This window comes from Carassius gibelio, chromosome B7 (assembly GCF_023724105.1).
Source record: "Carassius gibelio isolate Cgi1373 ecotype wild population from Czech Republic chromosome B7, carGib1.2-hapl.c, whole genome shotgun sequence".
In the NCBI taxonomy this organism is placed as follows: domain Eukaryota; kingdom Metazoa; phylum Chordata; class Actinopteri; order Cypriniformes; family Cyprinidae; genus Carassius; species Carassius gibelio.
In genome coordinates this window covers 20,660,850-20,684,794 of record NC_068402.1, presented here as the reverse complement: position 1 = coordinate 20,684,794, position 23,945 = coordinate 20,660,850, and the positions used below count along the sequence as shown (strand labels likewise).

Here is a 23,945-nt window from a genome sequence, read left to right as displayed (position 1 = left end):
AGATCACACAGCAGCAACTTAAATGCAAGAAAAATAAGGGCCATAACGATGAACACCTGATTAAATTAAATGAATTACCATGACAACTAAAGAATGGCGGGAAAACTGAACAAAAAGACATGTGACTGAAGCAAACCAATGACAAGTCAATGAAAACACAACTAAAGTTCATAATGAAACTAAACAGAACCGTGACACATACAGTCCTCATCAATTGTGATGTTATAACTCATTTTAAACTTAATATTGAGAAATGCACATTGTGCACAAGAACTGTAGTACTTATAAATAAAGTTTCATTATCATTTTTATGTTCGCAAGTCTCAAGCAACATTGTCAGTAAATATGTTAATAGATTTGAACTGAATGAAATAAATGTATTTTACAATTATTACTTTATAGGATAAATGAATTAAAAACAATATACAAAGCATGTTTCAGCTTTGGATTAATACTGTGGTAATCTTCATGTAAAAATAGGGGAAATTAGCATACAAAATGAAATGTCTAATATAAATATATTAACAGATCATTGTTTCTGATATGATACTAATATACTGTGCACTCCTATTCACCAGAATTATTATTATTATTATTGTTGTATTATTCATTAACAAGTTCCTTTGGATAAAACTGTAGCTAAATGAAAATGTGAGGATAATAAAGAAAAAATTAACTATTACAAAATTGCTGCTACTACAAAAGAGCAACAAAATAGTAAGTAGAAATGAAATGCCTCACAAAGCCAGCGGCTGTATTCTGTGGCAAATCTTTGGCCTTTAGAGGCTGGTGTGTGTGTGTGTGTGTGTGTGTTCAGTCAGTAGCTGCTCTTAGCAGAGCTCTTCCTGTCTGTGGGTCATGAAATCTCTAACCCAAAGCTTTCATTAGAGAGTCGGACACACACTATAGTGGCCCCTGCCACCACTGGTCAAGGTGCTCCTCTCCCAAGAGCACATCCTGTGTATAGAGCAGTGTCTTGTGTTTGTGTCTGAAAACACATTGAAAAAAAGCTGATCTAAGACACAACATTTTCAGAGACTGTCGGTTTGTATTACCTTATTGGATAAATGAAAGTATTTCTCCCATGTTTATTTAATAGGTTTTCCATTTATATCAAATCTTGTATAAAATGATTTGTTTTTCAACTACAAAAAGGAATGGCATCCTTTGATTTTTGTTCAAATATAACGGGCTGTGACAAGCGAATTAAAAATCTCACAAAAACACACATACACATTAAAAACAACTGGTTTGTTTACCACCCTTGAAGGGACTGGGCAGCAAATGTGTGTCTTCTCTTCTAACCCCAAAATATCAGAGAAAAACACGGAGGGAGATGTGTGTATGGTGAATTGTAGTAAATGAAAAGATGAATGGAGAATGGGGAATTGCTGAAGGATGTGGGGTAAGGGAGACTGTATCTCAGCGGACATCAGGAATGCCAAGCAGGCGAGGCCATTGTGCTCCATTCTGGGAGGTGGAAAAGAAATACTAGCTGTACTGCCTAGTCCTGACTCTATAAGCCAGCATCTATTAGTGATATACTGCTGTTGACCGTCCTCTGTATATTTCCTGTACTGGACCACACTGACCAGAGCATTCTTAATGGAAGTTTCTTGGAAGACTCATAAATGAAAATTCATTCCATGATTTACTCGCCCTTTTTGTTGTTTTAAACCCATAATCCTTTTTTTCGAGGTGTTTCTCAGAAGAGTTAAAGATTTCAAAGGGTTTTTCTGCACTGGTCAGCGATCTATAAAAGATGGAGTTCATGATGGTGTGTTTATTGGCTGTCTGTAAAATACTAATGACTGCTATAATTTTTATTGACAGATGTTCCAGTGGATTTGATCGCCATCGGCAGGACTGGGTTGATAACAATTGCCCAGATGAGGTGTGTAGGTGGATGTTTGTGTATGTTTGATCCTAAATCTCTGTGCTTACATGATAGACACACTCATCTGCAGTTTCTCTCTCTCTCTCTCTCTCCCTTTTTATCTTTTTCTTTCTGCCTTGTACAAGGCCATTAGTAATTAGTAACATGTATGATGATGTATTTTTTTACATTTTTGACCGTGAACACTTTCTTTGCACAAGATGTTTTTGTATTTGATGTTGGTTTACTGTATGTACAGACTGGCATCTTATTGCCCTTATGGAATTCGAGTAAAGGGCTGAAAAATGTGTGTTTAGAATATGATTTAAATTGTATTAACTGCATTAAATGAATATGACAGCCTTATAGTTTTTAGATAATTAAATATTGCCATATTTAATGTTACAGTACCAAAATGAATGTTGATCCGCATATCCAGATCATATCTCAGATCTCATATCTCTTTACCCGACTTTCATCGGCAGACTAAGGATAACACCTGTGACATCATCAGTACTACCAATCTCAGTCTGCTGACCACTGCATCAGTTGCTAAGAAGACCACAGGAAACAGAGGAACTACCGAGGCTCAGTCTACCCAGACTCCATCACACATGCCCACCAGCATACCAACAGAAGGTACCGTCATACCTGAACGAACACAAACTGATCTTACAATCCTTTGAGGACAGGAAACCATTAGTTACAAGTGACTGCTCCTGGTCAGAATGCAGCAGGACGATGTGAGGAGGGCACAAATGGATTCTACATAAATCAATAGACACGGAAAAAGAAAGGCTTATTTGTTCTTTATGAGTCTGGGGAAAATCAATTTCTGGAGAAGAAACGCTCTGTATTAAAAAACATTCAGAATGTAGCTGAAGGGCTTTGCTCATAAATGGGGTACAATAGATAATCATGCTCATCCCTGACACTTACAGTAAATACAGTGTAAAATACACCACATACCACTTAACCATTGTTTAACTTCGACCTCCTGTTGTGTGCTTTGCTCCGTTTTTCTTTGTGATTTGCGCAAACACATTATCAGACAGTAAACAACTCGGCCTAAATTATAAATCTTGTCTGTGAATTATGCATACACTCATATACTTCTCATTTCATTGTCTTCCTCTTTTTGAGTCTAGCTCACAAGTCAATATGTAGAACAAGTCTAATTATTATCAGAAATTCTGCAGTCCTTTTGAGCAATGTTTCTGTCTTTTCTAGACGATGATGTTAGTATTTGCTTCTGTCATGTTTTAAAAGGAAAGGATGGCTAGCTGTGAGCATGTGATTCAGTGGCACCAGCACTCTCTGTTTTTACAGGCAGGAACGGATCTGGCTACAAACAGTATGTTAGTCTCAGGGTTGCCAGAAGTCCACTTAAAGTGATTAACTGCATGAAACAATCTGTTCATCATTAACAGTTTCTCAGAATGCTCAATAGGGCAATGATTTATGAGGTCATTGAAAAGGCATGTATCTCTTGTTTACACTTCATCCCTCATTTATTACTGATTGGTTGTTTCGTTAACTTATGTTATTATTTCAACAGAATTAAAATGCTGACAGGTCCATATTGAACAATCAAGACATTTATGGACATTTAAAGTACATTTACTATAAAAAGAAATGCAATTCTGCTGTGCACTATATAATTGGAAACCTGCGTTTGTCACAGTTCCACCAAATATAATAATTCTGTCATCGTTCACTCAGCCTCATGTCGTTCAAAGCCGGTATGACTTTCTTCTAAACACAAAAGATATTTTAATGTTATTTTAGGATATTTTGAAGAACGCTGTTAACCAAACAGCCTTGGTGACCATTGACTTCAATTGTGTGGACAAAAATCTTTCGTGTTTCACAGAAGAAAGCAAACCATACAGGTTTGACGCAACATGAACATTTTCTCCCTTAAATATTAAATAAACTTTTTTTGCTTAACTTTATGTTTCCAAGTTGATTCAGTAGGGTTGTAATAAATTAAGCATTAAGGACATTTCCATTAACCCGATGTTATCAGAGTGAATTTGATTATTACAGTCATCTGGAAATAACAAACCTTCACATTCTTCTCTTCATCTCTAAGCCCGATGTAACGTATGAGAGCGAATCAGGTGTGTGAATGAAAGCATGTAACATGCTGTAAATGAGAAAGTTGATATCTTGCTATAACCCTACTGGCTACAGTAAATAGTACAGCAGCATTAGCTGTTATTGTGCTACTTCATTCATTTCCATTTCAGTTCTCAGCAGAATTGCCTTCAGCAGATGTTGTTGACCTGTCTGTCTCAGACAGGAGCTCTTCAGCTCACTAGAAATCATATTCAAGAATCTTGGTGTGGATTGCTCATTAAAAATTCATTACAAATCCGAAACTTGCTCTCCAATCACAGACATATTTCCTTATCTCCTTGCTGTGCCCATCACACACATGTGTGACCTATTTACAGCTGTTGATGAAATGAGGATGTTTTCCAGAGTGTATGATGTCAACGTATAAAATTGAGCTTTAATATTTGCTCCCTTTTTCTCTCCCTCCTCCTATTTCTTTTCTCATCTATTTTTATAGATGACACCAAGATTGCGCTACATCTCAAAGACAATGGAGGTAAGATCTTTGCATTGCTGCAGTGCAAAGTGTGTCTGTGAACTATCAGACATCACTCTGCTCTCACTTGCTTATGCTTATGCCCAAATAGGGTCATACTTGTGTGTGTGTGTGTGTGTGTGTGTGTGTGTGTGTGACTTGTCTGGTTATGTGTGTATATATGTGGCAGCAAGTACAGCATTTTTGTCTAAATATCTTTTCCACGCAGCAGTGCTTTGTGCCAGTTCATTTCCTGTCCAACAGCAGATTTTTGTATCATGCCTTGTTTTTCTCTTCTCCTTATCACACACAGTCTCTCTCTTGCTCTCTTTATGTAGTATATATTCTCTCTTTCCCTCACTCTCTTTCGTCTTCCCCCTCTGAATTCCCAGAATTCTGTTAGTAAGATCCAGGTCATGTGTTTTTGATTTGGAGCAAGCTCAGTATTTTTTTACCAGTCGGAAACGGCAGTCAGGACTTCAACATTTCATCAATAAAGCAGCCAATGAAAACATGTAGCAAGAACAAAGAAAGTGCTATCTAACCTTAAGCAGAATAATATGAATGGTATAATTCCTGACTAAAACTAATTAAAACTATGGACTATTTAAGGTGAATATATAATACTGAATTATATTAATTATAATAAAAACTTATCAAAAGTAAAAATCTAAACCACCCTAATGATAAAAACACAGCATTAAAACATTTTTGCTTTCAAAAGATGCCTGTTTTTGTTTCTGGTGGCAAATCATGCTAAGCTTTCCTGCTTTTCACGTCAAATGAACCATCTGTTCACACCCTGTCAGAAATAAAATACAAGCCTGATTTTGCAAGGCCATTTTGATACAATAAAGAAAGAAATCTGATTGTTTTATTTGATTGAGGACATGTCTGTTGGATCTGTTGGCAGCTGTCTGTCTGTGTGTGTACATATTTCAGTTTGCCATGACATCATGACTTCTCCAGCACACCAGACATAATGTCTCCCTCTATAATCTACAATAGCCAGACTCTGCAGTGTCTGTTATGTAATTAAAATAACATGCACCTTCATGCTAAATCCAAAAAATGTTTTTTTTTAAATATGTTTACATGAGGTAACTTGGTGTCTGCGCTAATTTAACTGGTGCAGCCAACTTCTAATTTAACGAGTGCTGCCAAATGTAACTAGTGCATTTGATTGATGACCGATTTCAACAAAATGTCGCTATTCGTTTTACTGGCGCCAAGTGAAAATGTCAGTATTTTTCAATTCCGCTGAAAAACTAGAAAGGTATTTGAAGGCATCAGGTAAATTGGGATAGCTGGTAAGTAACAAAACATTTGTGGAACCCACAGTTTCCTGTATTTTGTGTCAGTATGACAGTCATCAAACCAGGCTGTCTTTAGCTGCCAAGCTTCAGTCTCCCTCTCATTGAAAACAAATTACTTCCCAAGCTTAAGTGGTCATGGGCACTTGTGGCTGTAATGACTAACAACAGAAACCCTGCCTCGTGATTAGTTCTGCCCTGTAATGTCTGTCAATCATTTTGGCGCCCTTTGGCTAAAGAACTGTATAATACACTATTTATTTGGCTTTTTTTTTTTTTTTATAGAGAAAATTAATTTTTACTTTTACAGTCGTTCATTTTTCTGATATTTATGGACAGAAATTAGCAAACATTTTGACAAAACATTACAGTTATTTAACATTATTATACATTACATTTACATTTAGCAGAAGCTTTTATCAAAAAAGTAATAAATAACTCAGTTAGCTTAAACACAGTACACATAGCAAAGGATTTTAAATAATATAATAAATAAAAAGAAAACAGATAGGATAGAAAAAGAATATAGCAAGCTAGTGTTAGAGTTTTTATATATATATATATATATATATATATATATATATATATATATATATATATATATATATATATATATATATATATATATATATATATATATAATTGTATAATAAAAGAAAAGAAAATAGAATACAAAAAGATTAGAAAGGTAGTTAGAATTTTTTTTTTTTTTTAAGAATAGAATAGTGAGTGCTAAAGTTAGAGGGTCAAATAAAGATGGAAGAGATGTGTTTTAAGCCTATTCTTGAAGATGGTTAAAGACTCCTAGGTAATTGCACCAGGAGGGAACATTTCATTTAAAAGTCTGTAAAAGTGACTTTGTGCTTTTTTGAGATGGAGATGCAGAACGCAGGTTTCTAGAGGGCACATATGTCTGAATTAATAAAATAAAAACATTGTAAAGTAATTATTAAAACATGATTACCTGCTTTTAAGAAATATGTTATAATTATGTCTTAAAATTTTGTCTTTGTTTGTTTGTTGTTGTACAGTCTTTGTCATAGGCATGGAACAGTAAAAAGATTTGACATACATTGCTCATTACTGCAATATGCAGATAACAAATACTGCAACTCTGTGGTTGTGTTCACTTGTGCACATCTGCAGAGAAACACAGCAGCACTGTCGCAGAATGAAGTGCTATTATAATGATTATGTAAGGAGCCGTATGTGAGCCACCTGGGTGCTGTAATTAAATAAAATAATGTAGCGTAAAGAAATCCAGCAGAACAGAAAATCAATGACACCCTGTCGAGATATGTGCAGAGATTTATCATGGAGACACAGAGATATAAAGTCAAAGACTTTAGAGTTGGAACACAAACGAATATGTGTTGTAAAATGCATTTTGTCCTCAATTTAGTGAAAGTCAGTGGTGTCCAGTGTAGTTGGGATAGTTGAACAGTTTTTTATAAGTTTAATTTAACCTAATGGAGTCGAGGTTAATTGACTTGCGTATAAATATTTTTGACCCATAAGTACGTAGTTTGTTTAGATGTTGCTTCATGAAAGTAATGCATTTTAAGTTCATATATTTAACATTTCGATCAAGCAGATCCAACTGACATCTGTAGATCCCTAACTGTCATTGTAAGAAAAAGAACGAGATGATTTGGTTTAGTCTCAGAAGCTGCCACCGAGTCTGCTCAGCAGTCTTAGGTTTTTACAGGGGCCTGGCTGTAGCGCAAAAACACAAGAACTGCAGACCACACTAAATCTTTATTTCTGGGCCGGCTGGAAATGTCCACAATACAAAATTAAGATTTACAGCCTTGTCTCTCTTCCATCGTTAATCTTTTTATCTGCCTGTTGGACAGAGACACAAGTCACGGAAACCGTATGAAAATGAATGTGAAAACAGTGCTCTCTTCTGTTTAAAAGTAGAAGTACAGGGATTCAACCCAGCAGTCTCCACTCAGGATTCATTTTCCTGAAGTTGTTACATGCATTGCATCTGTGTGACCACAAAGACCGACTGATGTATTCTGACAGCGCAAGTGTTCAGAACTATAAATACAGTATAATGTGTGTTACAGCAGCTGCAGCTAAAAGCACAGCAGAGAACACTACTCACCCGCTGCACATGGGGCTGATTCTTGGGATGCTCCTGCTTCTGCTCGTGATGGTGGCCGTCGTCCTGGTGACCGTCTACATCTACCACCACCCGAGCTCTGCCGCGGGACTCTTCTTCATTGAGGTGAGAGGACGGAGGTTTAGGTTAAAGAAATAGTCTATCAAATAAAGAAATCCAAAAATTGTATGCCTTTTTTATCAGTGGTACGACTTTCCGTCTGTATTTGAACAATGGATGGGTACTGGATGGGGAGCGCATTTAAAAGCAAAACATTTATTAATATCAAACTCATACCTTTACAGAGACGTCCCAGCCGATGGCCAGCGATGAAATTCCGCCGAGGTTCTGGTCATCCAGCATACGCAGAGGTAGAGCCTGTGGGTCAAGAAAAAGAAGGCTTTATTGAATCAGAGCAGTGCTGAGATGCGACCTTTGACTTCTCGAGTCACACACAGCCCCAGCAGCCTTCTTGATGTCTAGCTACAAATCCACACATCTCTAATCATAAAGTTCCACCAACCCTCCGAAACACTGATGAAACTGGAAACAGTGAGGGTGTGGTGACTGAACGGAAGAGGCATCCAGAAACAAAGGCTTGGATCTAGCTTTCAACACTCAAAGCAAAACAATCCACATTCAGAGGAAACGTTTGGTAGTCAGCTGGATGGAGAACGGCCCAGCAGCTTCTGCTCGGCTCCTGACGTGGTGCGGGGAACAACTCTTGTTTGTTGATTGTACAGGATGAGGTTTTGACCTTTCACCCTCAAAATCATCTTTGAACTGAATGTAGCTTTGTTTGATCCTCTGATTTGATGTGCCTCTTGGAGAGAGTTTTCTTGTCTTTCAGTCTTTGAAATGCACATTCGTTCAGTTTATGTGTTGGAAATCTTATATAGACCTTTATATATCTTCAAAAGGGTTTTGTAGGGTTTTTATGTTGTTTTTCCTATTCCTTTATGACTTCATCTCTTTGATTTGAACAGATGTTTTGGACTATGTTGGGTGATTTTAGCTTGTTTGAACATAATTGGAAAATGTTCTGTGAACAGATATGTCAACAGTATGAATTCACTTTTTTTCATCCAACCATATTCCAACATTTTAGGACATTTTTGCACATATCCACTTAATGCACATATATTGCTTTTTTTCCCAAGTTGATTTTTTTTTTCATCTTATGTTGCTAATGCATATTTACAAGACTTGTGAGACTGTCTGTGTGTGTGTGTGTGTGTGTGTGTGTCTTTGTTTAGATTTTTTGTTGTTTTGTTGTAATATTATGGTACACAATGATCCCTTAAACATGCCATAGTTGAAATCAAGGATTCATCCTGATTTCAACGTAAAGACAAGACAAGCGTCGTCTACTGACAGCTGTCAGTCCTTAATCAGACAGAGATATTCTTTTATTTTATAATATTTGATATAGTGATATAGTAGAGCCCTCATACTGCTGTCAGGTCATCTGAGTTTGATAGATTACAAGCAGTGGAACTGAGAACTGCAAAAATGAATTCATTTTGACTTCAAGAATGTGATTTATTTCTCTACAGAAAGAGTAACACAGCATATTACAACCTTATGATAAACAATCAGTGTGTTCTAAATAATATTTTCCATCGTATTCGCTAATAATGGATTTTGAGTTGGAAGGTTTACAATATTTATCCTTATAAAATGCAAATAGTTGTGGCACATATTACTTTCTCCTGAAAATACATTTTGAGTATTGTGACCAAAGAACTGTCATCTCACACACACACACAAACACAAATATATATATACACACATATACAGTATATAACAAGTGTAAAACATTTCTTTAATACTGTACAACCAGACGAAATGGACAATGGTAGATATTTGTGTTTTCTGTTTGATTATTTCAGCAAACCTATGCATTGGGACAGTTCCTGAGAGTTTCTTTTCTGGTTTCTTTTTTCATTCTTTCTTTTTTTTATGTCTGTTAGGTGTTTAAGCATGCATGCAAGAGAGATACATTTGTCTCCAATTTTATCCTCATAACAGGGTGTCTCACCAAAAATCAAGGTCTAAATTCTATTTTGATTATCTTTCTTCACTGGAAGACCTGTTTATTTTCAGCAGATGTGTATGTATGTGTGTGTGACATTGAATCTCTGAATCTGTATGAGTGCACACTGATGTAAGATGAAAGTGGATGTTTATTGTGTGAAATATTCTCGAACAATGTTTGTTGAATGAGGTTAATTTCCTGTTCAGCAGCGATGCCGGGTCTCATAATTTGGGGAAACAAACATATTAGCGACTGAATTTTTGATAATCATAATCTTCATGTTGTGCCACACATTGAGAGACAGTGAAATACACAATGCTGTAATCTGTGTACTCTTGTGTTACTACTGTCAATTTGATTACATTATACAGTTTGATTAAATAATAAAGTTGTTTAAACTGACAATTTCCTTTAATGCATCTGGTTTTAGAATGATGTCTCTATTCTCTATCAAAGGCTATATTATGTTCACGAATGGTATAGAAGTATATTTATAGCAGTTAGGTGGAAGTAAATGTTATGGCCAAATTAATGTGTGCAGCAGCTCAAATCATAGTATGGTTCTTAAAGGGATATGTCAACCAAATTAGTTTCTTTCTTGTATTAAACACAAAAGCTCAATTCATAATTATCCATGATTACTTTATTCCAGGTAATTGTCCAATAACGAGTGGGTTAGTTTCATAACAAGTAAATTTGACTGGTTATGTGATCCCCGATGAAATAATCCAGTGTTCTGGCTTATTTAGCATATGTAGTATTAAGTGAGTCTGTATGATTTTTAAGTAAAACTATATTGTCTTTATAATGAGAAAAATATTGAATTCATAAAACAATGTTTCTAATCTTATGAAATATATATTTTCATTGCCAAGGTATGAAAAAAAAACATATTTCAATAAAGTTCAAATTCAAAGCATTGTAGCATTGTTGTTGTTGGTAGCCTATAAAATAATAATAAAATAGATTTTATATTTCGACAATTTTAAGATGGAATTTTTACAAGTATTTTATTAATTAATTGTCAAAAGAACACGTGGTATTACATATTAACAAATTAACATTAGCTGCCAGAAAAAAAAAAAAGAAAAGAAAAGAAAGGTAAAAAAAAAATACATACATTTCAATGCTTTCAGAGCCTTACATGTTTTCGGTGCTTTTTTTTTTGTTCTAAGAGATTTACAAGTAATCTAAAGTCTTTAATCAAATGTGAAAATGTTATTCTGAGACGTAACTATGTTGTTACGTAGTCACAGCTGTGACGCTACAGTCACTTGTCAGCGATCTCTGTCCTCTGATTGGACGAGCAGTTTCAGCACAACTAGAACCAACTCGGTCAGTGTAGTTCATAAACAATTCAGCTTCCTATCGGCTTCTCGGTTGAATTATTATATTCTTCGAAGTTCTGAGGAAATCTCGTCGAAACTGTCTTGAGTTTCGTCTGAATGGCTGAAGCCTCCGTTACAGGTAAGCGGTTAATTATGGCTTCTCGCCTCATAACGACTAACGTTGGCTGTAGTGAAGTGGTTGGTTACGGCCTCTCAGCTCAGCAATATTCTCTGCGTTAGTTATTTAAGAAAATCAAACTAAATAAAAAAAAAGAGATGTGTTGTGACTTCTTTAAGCGATTTATTCGACCGTTTACAGATGTAAGTTATATTTTACTAGTCATCAACACACGTCACTTCCATAAGGACGAAGTGAAGGAAGTTGGTTTGTGAATGTGTAACAAATTAAAAGCACGAAAAGAGTGTCAGTAAATTCATGAATTGACCTTCTAACAGTAAAGAGAATGGCAGGTCACGTCTTGTCTTTGCCATGTGACTGCCTGTTGCGAAAAAGCTGAGTCAGTATGTGTAGACTGTAGAATGTGTATAGGCTGTGTGTAGATAGTGCTACAGTAATAAAGTCAAAGGGCAGAAAATAAGCCTGACAAACATTTGTCTTCACTTTTAGACACATCGAAGTTGAATCCAGAGTCTGCCGAGTTTGTACCACAAGCTAAAACCACCCAGCCATACTCTAGGAGAAGTTACAGGCAGCAGCACCACACTCAGGACTGGAGGGCTCAACATGTTCGGCCTCATCATCACATTAGACCGTCCGATGAGACTAAGCTCAGTCAAGATGAGTCTGACAACCCTGACAATAATGCATTACTGCCTCCTGAACTTCCCATCAGAGGAGATGTAAGAGGTAGAGGAAGAGGAGGAAGACAAAGAGGAGGACGCGGTGATGTTAGGCGCATTAATGACCGTCACGCTCCAAGCGAGAGATGGACAAAACCTGGAAGTGATAATGACTCCTCAGGATGGGAACACAGAGCTTGTGACCGTGAGCGACCCAACTCACCCACTTCTAATAGATCCACAGATGAGGATAAGAAAGAAAGATCAGCTGTGGAAGCCAATGTAAGAGTGTCTTATCAAGCTAGCCGACGTAAACAGATCAATAAAGCAAGAGCAGATAGATCGATAAAGGAGCCTCAGCCCAAGGACCAAGTGGAGAACCGGGAAAACCAGGCTGATGCAGGAGTCACAAGGCCTGCAGCAGTTCATGAACATCCAGAGCCTGAGCAGAGGAACTTTAAGGGTTGGAGAGGTGGAGATCGCCGCATGCAGCCCAGTTCCTGGAGGAAAGGTCCGGCCCCTAGCCATGGGATTGAGGGTAACTGGAGAGAAAGAGAACCTGCTCAGATCAGAGAGGAGGAGAGGAGAGGTGCAGAAGATGAGGGCAGACGACATGAAGAGTCCAGCAGGAACAGAGGAGCTGCGAGAGGGGAGGAGAGGAGAGGTGTAGAAGATGAGGGCAGAAGACACGAGGAGTCCAGCAGGAACAGAGGAGCTGCGAGAGGGGAGGAGAGGAGAGGTGCAGAAGATGAGGGCAGAAGACATGAAGAGTCCAGCAGGAACAGAGGAGCTGCGAGAGGGGAGGAGAGGAGAGGTGCAGAAGATGAGAGCAGAAGACACGAGGAGTCCAGCAGGAACAGAGGAGCTGCGAGAGGGGAGGAGAGGAGAGGTGCAGAAGATGAGGGCAGAAGACAAGAGGAGTCCAGCAGAAACAGAGGAGCTGTGAGAGACAGAGGAGCTGTGAGAGGGGAGGAGAGGAGAGGTGTAGAAGATGAGAGCAGAAGACACGAGGAGTCCAGCAGAACCAGAGGAGCTGTGAGAGGGGAGGAGAGGAGAGGTGTAGAAGATGAGGGCAGAAGACACGAGGAGTCCAGCAGAACCAGAGGAGCTGTGAGAGGGGAGGAGAGGAGAGGTGTAGAAGATGAGGGCAGAAGACACGAGGAGTCCAGCAGAACCAGAGGAGCTGTGAGAGGGGAGGAGAGGAGAGGTGTAGAAGATGAGAGCAGAAGACACGAGGAGTCCAGCAGAACCAGAGGAGCTGCGAGAGACAGAGGAGCTGTGAGGGGGGAGGAGAGGAGAGGTGTAGAAGATGAGGGAGGAAGACACGAGGAGTCCAGCAGAAACAGAGGAGCTGCAAGAGGGGAGGAGAGGAGAGGTGTAGAAGATGAGGGAGGAAGACACGAGGAGTCCGGCAGAAACAGAGGAGCTGCAAGAGGGGAGGAGAGGAGAGGTGTAGAAGATGAGAGCAGAAGACACGAGGAGTCCAGCAGAAACAGAGGAGCTGCGAGAGGGAAAAGGCCACTAATACAGAATCCAGGGTCGAGGAGAGGAGCAGGTCCAGAGCGACGGACCGGACTGGTGAAGCACGTGGAGCCTCCCAAAAGCAAAGAAACCCAGACAGGTGATGTGCGTTAGAACAGGGGCTTGTACCATGAAGCTGGTTAAGATTAATATGTGCCAATCCTGGGTTTTAGGCACAATGAAAGTGGTTCATCACAAAGTGTTTGTCGCCTTATAACTTCAGCTCCATGGCTAACATGCTCTGTAGCAGGTTTTGTTTTGCGTAAGCGATCTAAAATTAATATACAGCTCTGAGCAATGTCTTCTCTCTGACACAATGAAATTACTCCACTGGGTCCAATTTTACAATTAATAGTAAACCTTTAGTTTAAATGCATGTAAATATACACAGTATACTGTAGCAAGACTCGATATATAAAACTTTAAAAAAAATTATTGTGGACTGACCTATGGATATAATCAACTGCACAAAATAACTTGTTTTAACTTTATGATGTAGGTAGATGTCCTTTTATTTATGTTTTTTTCTCTTAATCAACAGAAGAGGGAAGTGAATCTCACTAATTTTCTTGTGAGAAGTAAACCACATCTTCAGTTTTGCACATCATGTGATTGGCTGTCCTACTGATGTCACTCTCACACTTTCAAATCCTCAGTAGTTATTTAATTAGCTAAGTTTAAAGCCTGAGCTTAGAGAGGAAGTTGATAAATCAGCATCATGGTACTAACAATACCTGATTGGATTGGTTTTGTCAACTTCACAACTCAACGGTTTGTCAACCAATCATGTGATCTAGATTTTGTTCTGTTAGCTCAATGGTGCAAGCCCCAAGACGACTACAAATTAGAACTAAATAAATGTGATTACTAAACTAATTACGTGTTTGTTATATTATTTAAAATTATTGTCACTTACAGCTATACCATTGTATATCTTTTTTACGATAATCAATCATTGACAGATTTCTAGAGTATGATAGTACTGTATTTCTGTGTATCTCTTAGCTATTTTTAACAAGTATTTTTAACGTGTTCAACACTGTGTGTGTGTTTGTGAAGGTTGTCTAATTGAGCAGCTGACGGAGGAGAAGTATGAGTGTATGGTCTGTTGTGAAGTGATTCGGGTCATGGCTCCAGTTTGGAGCTGTCAGAGCTGTTACCACGTATTTCACCTTAACTGCATCAAGAAATGGGCTCGCTCCCCAGCATCTCAAGCTGATGGTACGTCAACTGGCTCTCACCTGTGATAGGGGACATCACCAAAGACTGTGCTCTCTTATTGTTAGGAAAGGTAGAATCTGCAGCACACAATTTGGCAATGCAACGTTTTTTAAGATTTGAGTATTTCCTCAGTAGACAGGAGTTGGTCTGGCATGCCTAAAATAGCTGCCTGGAGGTTTCACAAATACGACTGCAGAGTGAACTGACTTTCTTGAAAGTAACTATACAGTCTACTGAAGACATGATTTCTAAAACATAAATGCTAAATACACTGGGCTAGTCCATAGCTTATTAACAAATTGAAATGGTTCAATATTTACAGATGGCAGTGAAGGTTGGCGTTGTCCTGCATGCCAGCATGTGGCTCTCAAAGCCCCTAATGCATACTCCTGCTTCTGTGGTAAGATTATTTTAGTTTCTGCATCTGACATAATATTTCTGTTTCTGTTGTAAATCACTCACATTCTGTAAAATGATAATGTGGCTCTATGTTTATAATGAATAATGCTGTAAAACCAAAGAATTTGGACCTCTACATTTTTTTTTCTCACCTTTCGTTTTAATGAACAGGAAAGGTGACCAATCCTGAGTTTCAGCGCACTGAGATCCCTCATAGCTGTGGAGATATGTGTGGGAAAAAGCGGAGTGGAGGGGAATGCAATCACCCCTGTAACATGTAAGAGCCCAGCAGCACAATCAATGCATTTACATGCTTTTGGTTCAGGTTGAGTGACAATGATAGAAAAATACTATATGTTTTTTTTTTTTTTTTTTTTTTTTAAGAGGTCTCATTTAAACTCTTCTGGTAGACCTGAAACAATCTGCTTGTACCAGCTTTTTTGTGTTTTTCTTAAGAGTGATTACCCAGCTAGTCATACAGGCAACTGACTTGGTTGCACAGCTATAATTATGTGTATGTTTATGAGATATGTGCAATGTCATTGGTCAGCCAATTTCTCTTGCTCTGTGTAGCTTGTGCCATCCTGGGCCCTGCCCACAGTGTCCAGCTTTTATCACAAAGTCCTGCATTTGTGGTAAAATGAGGTACCATTACCTTTTTGTAATTAACTCTATATGTAATCATTTAATAATACCCACATATATACATACCAAAGAACACCGGTTTCTTGTGTGTGCAGAAAGCAGGTTCGTTGCAGTCAGACAGGACCTCTGCTTTGTGAGGAGGTCTGTGGAGCTCCTCTGAACTGCTCCGAGCACTTCTGTGCCCAGGTGTGCCATTCAGGGCCATGCCAACCCTGTCAACTTCGTGTTCAGCAAGGTAAGTACTGCTTGTGTCATTTAATTTGTTTCAGAATCTATGCAGTCATCTCATTTTAATGCATTATAATTCTCCTGCCATGTTTTTGTACTCTTTCAGCCTGCTTCTGTGGAGTGGCATTCAGGGAGGTGGCGTGTGGGACTGATCGGGAAAAGTTTGATGGATCAGGACATTTCTCCTGTTGCAAGCCCTGTGGAAAGTATGTACTATCAAAACATGTCTTCGCTTGTCAGTGTATGACATTAATCATTTTACAAGTTCTGTATACAGACCTTTTTGTTAATTCTCTAGTCTTAAATAATAAGACTTGTGTTTAGACCTCTTTATTAATGTTTTCTTTTTTTTCCTGTTTGACTTTGTTTTTCATTTTGGTTAATACAGACATTTGTACGTGTATTTTGCATGCTTTTTTTAGTAAATGTGCTCATCTCTCAATCTGTTGCTTTAGGATGCTTGACTGCCAGTCCCATCGCTGTCAGCAGATCTGCCATCCTGGGCAGTGTCAGTCATGTCCACTCAGCCCCAAGCTGGTGCACAGTTGTTCATGTGGACAGACTTTATTATCTAAGCTTCTGGAGTTTGGCTATCCAGAGAGAAAGAGCTGTACTGACCCGATCCCCTCCTGTGGCAAGACCTGCAACAAGCCGCTGCCATGTGGAGATGGTGGTATGTGTCTGATTTGGGTTAGTTTTTTGGTTATAAATTGAACAGGGATTAAAGTTTGTTGTTAAAATGTTCTTCTGATCTCAGCTAAAAGGATACGAAAGACCCTAAATTCACCATGAAATCACTTTTTTATGGAATATTGCAGTGTTTAATTATTAATGTTTTATCTGAGCACGTCATTATTTTTCAAAATTCTCGTTCCCTTTTAATCATTTATCGAGAACATTTACTTTCCCTCCCTCCAGCAACAACATCCTTTCACTCAGAAATGCACCACAATAGGAAAAAAAAGATTATCACAACTTAATTTCATGCTTACTGAAAGTATACAGAAACAATAAGAACATCACTGGTTCTGTGATACTTTTAAAACATTACTTGGTTTGTTTGAGCAGTCCAGCTTGCGAGTGTCTGGATCAACATATTCTGGAACTAGGATGAGACTGTATGTCAGAATAATGGCAGACAGGTAGTGATTGGTGTTAAGAAACCTTAAAGAGCATTCTAGAGTCATGCAGTATTAGATTTAGTTATATGTTCAAAGACTACATTTGCATATAATGTTTGCAAATGATCATTTATTGGCAAAATATAGAATGCTTACATTTTTCCTCATTTCAAAGTTTTGACATTTTCAAAAGAAGCACTGCGAGCCAGTTGAAAGCTATATAAATTTGTACGATTCAAGTCAGTTGACATATTAAATTAATCGTGATACAATTGGAGATATGAGTTTATGTGAATGTATCTCTGAGGGGAACTGACTGTCTTTAGAAAAGTTTAGATTTCCTTTTCATTTTGCCTCTGTTCAATGTACATTTGTAGTGTTCTTAAGCAGGGTTTGCTTTGTTTACAGCGGTAACCGAAGAAACACTATATCATTGCTGCTCTAAAAGCGCCACCTGCTGGCAGAGAGTGAATTTGCTTCTCATTTAGCTCATCTGCTGTTTTTGTTTCATATAGATATGTTTAATTTAGTATAGTTTCACCAAACTGAAGCCAGACCATACTGTTGCTTCAATTTTAAGAATTTTACAATCTAACTTTACCTTAAAAACTGCTCATGGTGCATGTATGCAGCAGTTTTGTTTGGACTGTGATTAAAATGCAGTGGTTGACTCTAATTTTAAATGGAAAGAGCACAGACAAAGCCTTAGTTTGTTTATATGAACAGATGTATTTTATATGTGTTATTTATTTGATTGGGGTTTGTTTTAAAATTAATAAAAGACCTTTTCATTCATAATTTGTCTTAAATCTTGTTTTGTTAATTAAAAAAGAACTGCGATGATAATCTTGTGAAATCAGTATAATGAATTGTATCGCATTGTGAGTTAAGTCACTTGTTACATCGCTACAACACTGTTCAGAATTCTTATGTTTCTCTTTCACTTGTGTCCGGTCTGCTGTAGATTCTGTCCACTTGTGTGAAAAGCTCTGCCATGAGGACAGCTGTGGCCCGTGCTCTTTGACCTCATCTATTAAATGCAGATGTGGCAGCAACAGCAAGGTTAGACGGTTATCGCACAGCTGCACAAAGGTCAGGAAGTTCTGGAAACTGCAGATGTGATTCATACTCTCTCTTCTGTCTTAATAGGAAGTTCCTTGTGCGGCCATTCAGACTGAACGTAAGGCTTTAGTTAATTGTGTAACAAAATTAATGCTAAAAATTAGCAAAAAGTAATGCTAATGTGTAAACCTGTACAGAAGACATGGTGTTTACGTGTGAGAAACGCTGCAACAAGAAGCGCTCCTGCGGCAGGCACAAGTGTGGAGAGTTGTGTTGTGTGGTGAGTCTTTTATATTTTCATAAAAGGTTCATCTGGGTGTAGAAGCCACAAGAAAGGTTTATGTAAACCTTCTCTCTCTTTATCAGGATGTGGAGCATAAGTGCTCAATGATTTGTGGTTACAAACTCAATTGCGGTCTTCACCGATGCCAGGACCTTTGTCACCGTGGGAACTGCCAGCCTTGTTGGCAAACTAGTAAGCCTGGCCTTCAAGATCACCTTAATGGATGTCCATCTCTTTTCTTCTTACACAGCACTGTGTCTTTCTCTAAGGTTTTGATGAGTTGGCGTGCTACTGTGGGGAGACTGTGCTCTTCCCGCCCATCCCTTGTGGAACGAGACCTCCTGAATGTAAAAACTTATGTACCCGAAGTCATGATTGTGATCATCCAGGTACTTCTGCTCAGTCAACCACAGATATACTCATTAACCGATATATGTCAAGATTTATACACGTATATATACCCTATGATTCTTTGTGAAGGTCACCCGTCTATATGGAACTGCGCTTGACAATTTGTAAGATTGAGGACGATATTTTTTTACTTTTAAAAACTAAAAGAAAGTAATTTTTATGTATATATTAAAGTCTCTTATGCATAGCAAGGCTGCATTTATTTATATTTAGTACAGTAAAAACAGTAATATTGTGAAATATTTTAACAATATGAAATAACCATTGTTTATTTAAACGTTTAAAAAAATTTTAATACGCTGATTTGATGTTCGAGCCGCATTTCCTATTACTACCAATGTTGAAAACTGTTGTGTTGCTTAATATTTTTGTGGAAACCAAGCTTTATATTTTTTTCAGGATTCTTTGATGAATAGGAAGTTGAAAAGAATAGCATTTATTTAAAATGGGAATCATTCTTAACAATTAAAGTTTTTACTTGTCCCTTAATGCACACTTGCTAAATAAGCTGATGTTTTGTTAATGATTTTTTCCATAGTGTTCCATTCATGCCATAGTGAGGAGAGATGTCCTCCCTGTACCTACCTCACCAAGAAGTGGTGCATGGGTAATCATGAGGTAAAAAGACATCATAATTCAATTTTAAGCATACACAGTCCTATTTTGCCTTCTGTTCAAAAGAAATTCCAAATCTCATATTCAGCACCATTTTTACATTTCTCCCTAGCAAAGGAGTAATATCCCATGCCACCTGCAGGACATCTCGTGTGGTTTAGTGTGTGACAAGCTCTTACCCTGTGGTTCTCATCACTGTAAGAAAATATGTCACCGTGGGGAATGCCAGGCAGAGGGAGAGTGTAAGCAGCCATGCACTCACCCTAGAGCTAGCTGTGGACACCCCTGTGCTGCTCCGTGCCACCCAGGCACCCCCTGTCCACCCACCATCTGCAGTGCCAAGGTACAGCCCTTCCCTCATCCAAAATCTACACAGATGGTTTATAGATGGAACATGCAGTTATTGCTCAAAGCGTTCCTTTGTTTCCTCAGCTGTAGCCTGATTTGATTCCTTCAATTCCTCCGCTGCAGGGTGCTTGTGGTCTGGCACATGCTTTTACAGAAAAATGTGCATTATCGGTTATGTAAAACATTGGCTTGAAAGAGTAAATTATAGTTTTCATAAAACATCTGTTACAGTTGTTTATTATAGCTTGTCACAATTAATCTTGAATCAGATGATTTGTTGTCTTCAAATGTAGAAGACCGATCAAAAGAGCAGAATATCTGATCATCTAAGCACAAACATTCCTCAGCTATTTTTTATTTTTGCAGACATATTTTTATGTTCTGTATGCTGAAAAAACAAGAACGCATTCAAAATGGAGAGCCTCTAAGCTTAATTATTTCCCACTTTCAATCTCTAGGTGGCACTGCAGTGTGACTGTGGCCGAAAGAAAGAGACCGTTCCTTGTGCTGATGCAGCCAGTTCCTACCAAAGGTTAAAACACCTTCAAAGCCAAGTTTTATATTGTTAAATTGGCAGACACAAGCCTTTTTCCTTTTTTTCACCCACTGATGATAGTGTACTCATAGCAGCCAATACATTTAAAATGAATGATATTCATATGCAAATAAGGCAAAACGTGCTATAAATGTCATATGTTCTTACTGATCAGTGGTCAAATCTCTATGTTTTGCAGATATGCAGCTATTGCCGTTGCCAGTAAGCTGTCAGATATGCAGCTGGGAGAGTCCGTTGACATTGGACCGCTCACAAAGAAAGAGCAGAGAAAGGCCAGGTATAATCACACACTAAAGCTAGCAAGACTGCTTGTTTTTATTAGTCATCCAGAAGAGTAGTCTGTGGGTCAGTGTTTACCTTACATAAATGAGCAGTTCAAAGCTGCATCGAAAGATAGCAGGGTACAGGATTAACACTCACTAACCACAACATCCAAGTAAAATTTGATTTTGTCATGACATAAAAGAAGAAAACATTGCTCTAATAACTTGTACCTCAGAAGGTAAACATTGTTAGTAATGTGCTTTTGTTGAAGTGGAGTAACCTTTGTATTTGGTTGTTCCCTCACAGGTTGGAGTGTGATCAAGAATGTGCTGCACTGGAGAGGAACAGGTGAACGTAAAGACTTTATTCACACATTCTTTCCCTCTATCTGTCCCTAGATATGTCTATGTGTGGGTGTGCAGGTTTTGATGTTTTCTGTTTTGCCTGTAGGCGGCTGGCTGAGGCCCTGCAGATTGATCTGTCAGTGGATCCCTTCAACAAGTCGGCGTCTTCCAAATATAGTGACTCTCTGAAAGAAGATGCAAGGTGGTTCAGATTCTAAAATAGTTCAAGAATGTATCAACAGAACATAAAGCTAGGACATGGTTGTATGAGACAATACCAAACTCAAATTCTTTGGAAGAGCTCACGATGAAGGCACCAACCATTAAGCAACATATTAAACGTAGTGAATCAAACTGCTAGACTGTTTTCAAGAATGCAACAGAAGTATTTATTTAAAAATACTTCTGTTGCTTTCTTGGAAACGGTCTTGGAGTTTGATTCACTACGTTTAATAGGTTCAGTTGCTTGCCAAATGTATAAACTGTACAGGACTGTATTTTCTAAAGCATCCAAGCTCAAAACACAAAAATGGGGATTGTAGCTGACTTACAAAATCAACAAATGCTTATCATTTTTTTTTTTTAGTTTAGTAACTTTGCACTAAAACTGTGCCAGTCGAGTTTGGGTTCTTGCACATTTGCTATGACAGTTTAAAGAAAAACTGAAGTCTAGAAAATACACACATAAGTTAAATGTTTAGTCTACTACAGAGCCAAGTGAAAGCCTGAATGCTCAAACTAATTAAACTTTTTTTTTTTTTACTTCAGGAAAGATTTCAAGTTTGTTAGTGAAATTGAAGAGGAGATTAAGAATTTAGTTGAACTGGTCAACAAGGTAAAATGTAGTTCCAATGATCACACTTTAAAAATAAATAGTTGACTATCTACTATCCAAGCACTACTAGCTTTGTATTTCAGTGCTCTGTAATTGTGTTTTTTTTTTCTCAGGGTAAACAGCCTAAGAGGAGTCACTGTTTTCCACCTATGAAGCGCGAACATCTGAGAATTATCCATGAGCTAGCGGAGGCATATGGTGTGGAAACCGTCAGCTATGATAGCGAACCCAAGCGCAATGTTGTGGTTACTGCCGTCAGGTCAAAAGAAACTCAGATTTTAGATTCGGCTTCCAACTGTAATAGTGAATACTATTCTTTTTGTAAGCATAAAAGCAAACACAAGTAAACTTTAAAGGTGTCTTTCAGTTAAGTGTATGTCAGTGTCAGTAGCGTTGGGTAGTCTGACTTCAACATGATTGTTTTACATGTGCTTTCAGGGGGAAATCAGTGTGTCCTAACACCAGTCTGGCTGCTTTGATTGAAAGGGAAACTGTTTCCAGAGCTCCTCCTCCTATTGCCCACATCAAACAACACACAAGCAAGTATGTTCACACATATCTCACCACTAGACTTCCATTCAGACTTTGGGCATCAAGATGTACTCTTTTTCTTCAGTCTGATCCTTTAGAAATCGTTTTAATCAGATTTTTTTTTTCTCTCAAAATAATGTATTTGAAATAGAAATCTACTACAGATGTCTTTACTGTCATTTTTGATCAATGTAGTGCATCCTTGATCAATTGAAGTATTAACTGATAAAACAAAAATGGATTGGTAATGTCCTAACTGATCAGTATTGTTATCCATATGAGCTAATGTATGGATACTGTAATGAAGTGCAGTGTTTAAAAACACGCTCGTCATTCACAGTCAGTAGAATTACTGTGGCATGTACATGTGTTTGTTAATATTTTGTTGAGTGTGAAGTGTATCATAACTAATATTATTTTTTATTCACATTTATTTCAGGGCCGACAATAGTAATGCTTGGATGAATCAATCTAAAGAGGAGCCCACAATTGATTATTTTGATGTGCAGGATTGACATGAAATTCTGAATAGTCACTATAATAATCACACAAAATAAAACTGTCCGAAAAGAATAGCATTACAATTCTGAATAAAAATGGTGAGGATCTAAACCTATGATTTGTGGACCTGTTTGTTAGGAGCAACTAAGGAGCAAATATCTAGGAGTAAAAATGTATGTGGTTTCTGTGCACATATTAACTTGGGGGGGAAAAAAAATTGTGGTATGAATTTGTATTCTGAGACTGGACTTAGACATTATCAGTGACCTTGACAGTGTCATCTTACACAAGTGTCAGGAGTGAAGTTGGACATGATCTGCATCAGGAAGGTTGTTGGTAGTAATCTCGTTTTACCATACTTTGTTAAAGAAGGTGAAAATAACTGTGCATCTCAGCTCCAATAAATACTTCTGAAAGCACAACTTTCTGCAGTTAATGTGACTTAAGTGCGATATTGAATAGACTGCGGTTCTCCACATTCTGCTTCACGATTATGTAGCATACTTCTGCTTTCTTCTGCTCCCAACAGGAAAGGTACTGTGATACTCCTTCATAATGTTTCTTTTATGAGAAGAGTGACCTTGACGTCAACGCTCATTTATATCAACAAACACCTGAAGGTTTATGATCAGGTTTTTCTGAGGTTTGTAATGACATGAGTTAAGTGCTGGAAAACTATCATTGTTCAGTGTGTGATAGGACAATCTGTTCCTGGACCCTTGGATTTCATAGAGCCTGACGGGACGTGGGGAAAAATGCAAGGGAAGTACAATATTTGCATCCTTAAAAAAATCAGTATCAGCGAGGCTACTTAAAATGATTGTTCACTTTATGAATTTAATATAAATAACGATATATTCAACTTTAATCTCTGAATGAACTACGTTATCCCTTTTTAATAGCTCTTGTCAGCCAGCATCACACGTTTATGGACGTTGGTTATTGTGAGAGGAAACCAGCTCTTATTGTGCGACAGCTGCTTTTTTGTAAACTCGTTT

The 23,945-nt window shown here is 37.9% G+C and overlaps 2 protein-coding genes across 51 annotated transcripts in view; both read left to right on the top strand.

Annotated features, from left to right (window-relative positions):
• plxdc2b (plexin domain containing 2b) overlaps window positions 1-10,338 on the top strand; it is a 47,485-nt gene extending 37,147 nt beyond the window's left edge. Inside the window, exons 10-14 of the mRNA XM_052561854.1 lie at window positions 1,834-1,894; window positions 2,362-2,515; window positions 4,455-4,493; window positions 7,861-8,021; window positions 8,201-10,338. Coding sequence (XP_052417814.1) covers window positions 1,834-1,894; window positions 2,362-2,515; window positions 4,455-4,493; window positions 7,861-8,021; window positions 8,201-8,320 — 535 coding nt within the window. The 3' untranslated portion in view covers window positions 8,321-10,338. The remainder of the gene's footprint in view (window positions 1-1,833; window positions 1,895-2,361; window positions 2,516-4,454; window positions 4,494-7,860; window positions 8,022-8,200) is intronic.
• Window positions 10,339-11,219: 881 nt separating this feature from the next.
• nfx1 (nuclear transcription factor, X-box binding 1) lies at window positions 11,220-23,058 on the top strand. Of its 50 annotated transcripts, none has more exons than XM_052561376.1 (28): window positions 11,220-11,400; window positions 11,890-12,651; window positions 12,727-12,801; window positions 12,952-13,044; window positions 13,195-13,437; window positions 13,513-13,683; window positions 14,643-14,804; window positions 15,127-15,204; window positions 15,375-15,480; window positions 15,777-15,848; window positions 15,944-16,083; window positions 16,183-16,282; window positions 16,532-16,749; window positions 18,162-18,259; window positions 18,347-18,377; window positions 18,457-18,539; window positions 18,626-18,734; window positions 18,812-18,931; window positions 19,492-19,571; window positions 19,681-19,911; window positions 20,375-20,448; window positions 20,651-20,749; window positions 21,043-21,084; window positions 21,187-21,282; window positions 21,849-21,915; window positions 22,029-22,174; window positions 22,354-22,458; window positions 22,886-23,058. In XM_052561376.1, the coding sequence occupies exons 1-28, from the start codon at window positions 11,379-11,381 to the stop codon at window positions 22,959-22,961; spliced, it is 3,699 nt and encodes a 1,232-aa protein (XP_052417336.1). In that variant the 5' UTR covers window positions 11,220-11,378; the 3' UTR covers window positions 22,962-23,058. The 50 variants fall into 50 exon arrangements, with proteins under 50 accessions (XP_052417336.1, XP_052417342.1, XP_052417323.1 ...); XM_052561382.1 differs by lacking the exon at window positions 12,952-13,044 and adding an exon at window positions 12,877-12,951; XM_052561363.1 differs by lacking the exon at window positions 12,952-13,044 and adding an exon at window positions 12,877-12,951 and having other exon boundaries at window positions 13,045-13,437.
• Window positions 23,059-23,945: the final 887 nt, after the last annotated feature.

Bases quoted from the DNA above. Each gene is read 5' to 3' on its own strand.
- nfx1 (XM_052561348.1), top strand. From the start codon at position 11,379: ATGGCTGAAGCCTCCGTTACAG. The intron at 16,084-16,182 runs GTAAGTACTGCT...GTACTCTTTCAG, and splicing joins TCAACTTCGTGTTCAGCAAG to CCTGCTTCTGTGGAGTGGCA. The intron at 18,260-18,346 runs GTTAGACGGTTA...CTGTCTTAATAG, and splicing joins GATGTGGCAGCAACAGCAAG to GAAGTTCCTTGTGCGGCCAT.